The 2876-nt window shown below is 40.1% G+C and overlaps 1 protein-coding gene across 1 annotated transcript in view; it reads right to left on the reverse strand.

Moving 5' to 3' along the window:
- Positions 1-489: 489 nt before the first annotated feature.
- Positions 490-2876, reverse strand: part of LOC101858557 (pinopsin-like) — a 77552-nt gene continuing 75165 nt past the window's right edge. Inside the window, exon 7 of the mRNA XM_013083540.2 lies at positions 490-1025. Coding sequence (XP_012938994.2) covers positions 589-1025 — 437 coding nt within the window. The 3' untranslated portion in view covers positions 490-588. The remainder of the gene's footprint in view (positions 1026-2876) is intronic.

Consider the following 2876-nt stretch of genomic DNA (forward strand, 5'->3'; position numbering starts at 1 on the left):
GTGCTTTTGCATCTAGTGTGCCTGTCGTTGTATATATCCCTGGCCTGACTTCTAGACTATATATGTAGAAGTCGCTACTATTCAACGATTATCATAATGTTCCTTAGCAATTACATCTGCTTATATATAACCTATAGTGAGTACGTAGTATACGATAGAGGACTATGTGAGAGCGTAGAATGAAAAACAACTAATATCACATTATGCGCAGACCAGAGGCAAGCAGATATAAAATATTTGTTGTGCGTGTTGGGTTGTGTAATAAATTCAAATAAATATAAGGAAAAAAAACTAAACTAAAAGTTAGTGCGCGGCGGGGGCGGCGGGGGGGGAGGGAGGGAGGAGTGTGGGGGAGGTGCATTCACCATAACTGTTTCTCTCTTTTCGGGTTGTTTTTAAAATAAATTTTTTATATAAAATATCGTGTCCCATTCTTTTTTTTGGGTGGGGGGATAGGGTTACACTGGTGGGATATGTATTTTAGTCTTAATTTTGCAAACTTAAAAGCAATAAAATCAATTCCGAGGGGCCATTGCATACAAGCGGGGCTATTGACATTCCAGATTTACTGGCTGAATACTAAGTCCTCTAGGGGGCCGCACCGCCAGAGCTGTAGCTGACCTGTGCGTTGTTCCCGTCTTGGGTGATCTGTATGGACGTTGACGTCATCGCCGGACCATCGAGAGTGGACATCTCGCTGACCCCTTCGTCCACGGACGGCTTCTCCAGGACCGCAGGATGAACGGCGTTTTTCTTACCTCCGCCGCCACCACCACCACCGCCGCCGGATTTTTTCTTCTTCTTCTCGCCGTCCTTCTTTCCATCCGAGGCATTTTTCTTGCCCTTGGCTTTCTTGGAGGATCCCTCGCCCTCGTCCAGGTCTGACTCGTCAGACTCGGCTTCCTCGGGTTTGTCCTCCTCACCTTTCAACAGGGAAGATTTTAAGGACTCGCAAGGCAGACTTTCGTACAAACCCGTCCGGAGCTGTTTGTTGGTAGCCACGTAGATTATAGGATTGAGGAGGCCTGAGGGGAGAGATAAGCAGACGTATACAGACAATATAAAGTTGCGTTTTGTTAGCTATAGCCACTGTATTTATTTAGTTATTTATTTACTTTTTGATTTTTTAATTTTTAAAATTTGTTTATTTATTTATTTATCCCTGGAAAAGAGGTGGGGGGGGGGGGGGGGGGACGTATAATCACGAATAACTACTTTTTAGTTGTCTAGTTTAGTTCAATCTTCAATTTCTCACCAACTGAAACGAGCTGAAGCAGTCTTTCATTAAAAAAAACAACCTTTTTACATGATTTTACGCCCCCCTCCTTAAAATATACACAGTAAAATATATATATATATATATATATATATATATATATATATTAAAAATACTTTTGTGTTGATCAGCGGCGTGTTTATTTTTTTTTTGTGGCTAGCTTTTGAAGGATGGAGGAGGGGGATCGGACAATTCGTTACGAAAACTATTCTTTTGGAAGGATTTACGGGGTTTTGTAGAAACGCAGGTTAATGCACTTGTGTTCGAAATCTTCTTCAGGATTAGGTTTAGTGAAATCCATCTTTTAAAATTTTTTCTGTGAATTCATTTATTCTTGTTTTAAGTCAACATGCCCGTAAAGAGATTCAACTGAGTTTGGGCGCATCACTATTGACTAAAGAAACGAATGTATGTCATGTGTGCTTGAAAGTAAGGAAGGGCTAGCGGAACCATCATCATCATCATCATCATCATCATCATCATCATCATCATCATCATCATCATCATCATCATCATCATCATCATCATCATCATCATCATCATCATCATCATCATCATCATCATCATCATCATCATCATCATCATCATCATCATCATCATTATCATCATCGTAAAAACTGACAATAATAATAACAACTACGACATTGGCACAAAAACAGCGCAGCAGAAACAAAAACAACAACAACAACAACAATAACAACGACAACAATAACAGCAGTTCTGCGTTGCAGGTAATCTCCATACCGTACGAAAAAGTAATAATCTATTCAGACACAAAATATTATCAGAGAGCTCCCATCTCTTAAAAAAGACTAGTTTATGCTTTAAAGGTTTAGGTTTCAGGTAACACCATAGACACTCAGTTAACGAACACAAGTGAGTCCGTACAAAAACCGATTATATTAGATTTTGATTTATTGTTACGTCTGCACCCTCGCACAGTTATCAGAGCCGAAGGAAAATAAAGAAACAAAACAAAACAAAACAAAACAAAACAAAACAAACATTCACCAAAGAACAAAACCAAAACCAAACAGATAGATAGATAGATAGATAGATAGATAGATAGATAGATAGATAGATAGATAGACAGACAGATAGATAGATAGATAGATAGATAGATAGATCGATAGATAGATAGATTGTTGCTAGAACAGGACAGGGATTTTGAGGGGGGAATCATGGGACATCATAAAGACATCCCACCTCTCTAAGCACTCTACGAACAAACAAGCAGAAACAAAAACACCTTCACAACGAAATCATAGGGTAAGAAAGAGTACTGGGAGAGAGACAGACACAAAGGAAGAACGCAAAACATAGACTTAGTGAGGGACAGACAGTTAAAAAGAACGAGACAGACCGAGAGAGAGAGAGAGAGAGAGAGAGAGAGAGAGAGAGAGAGAGAGAGAGAGAAAGATAGAGAGAGAGAGAGTGAGAGAGAGAGAGAGGGGGGGAGAGAGAGTGAGAGAGATAGACAAACAGACAGACAGACAGGCAGACAGACAGACAGGCGGACAGAGACAGAAACAGAGAGACAGAGAAAGAGAGACAGAAGGAGGGAGATGGGGAGAGAAGGAGTGTGTTTGAGAGATGTTAA

Source organism: Aplysia californica, unplaced genomic scaffold, assembly GCF_000002075.1.
Source record: "Aplysia californica isolate F4 #8 unplaced genomic scaffold, AplCal3.0 scaffold00240, whole genome shotgun sequence".
In the NCBI taxonomy this organism is placed as follows: Eukaryota; Metazoa; Mollusca; class Gastropoda; order Aplysiida; family Aplysiidae; genus Aplysia; species Aplysia californica.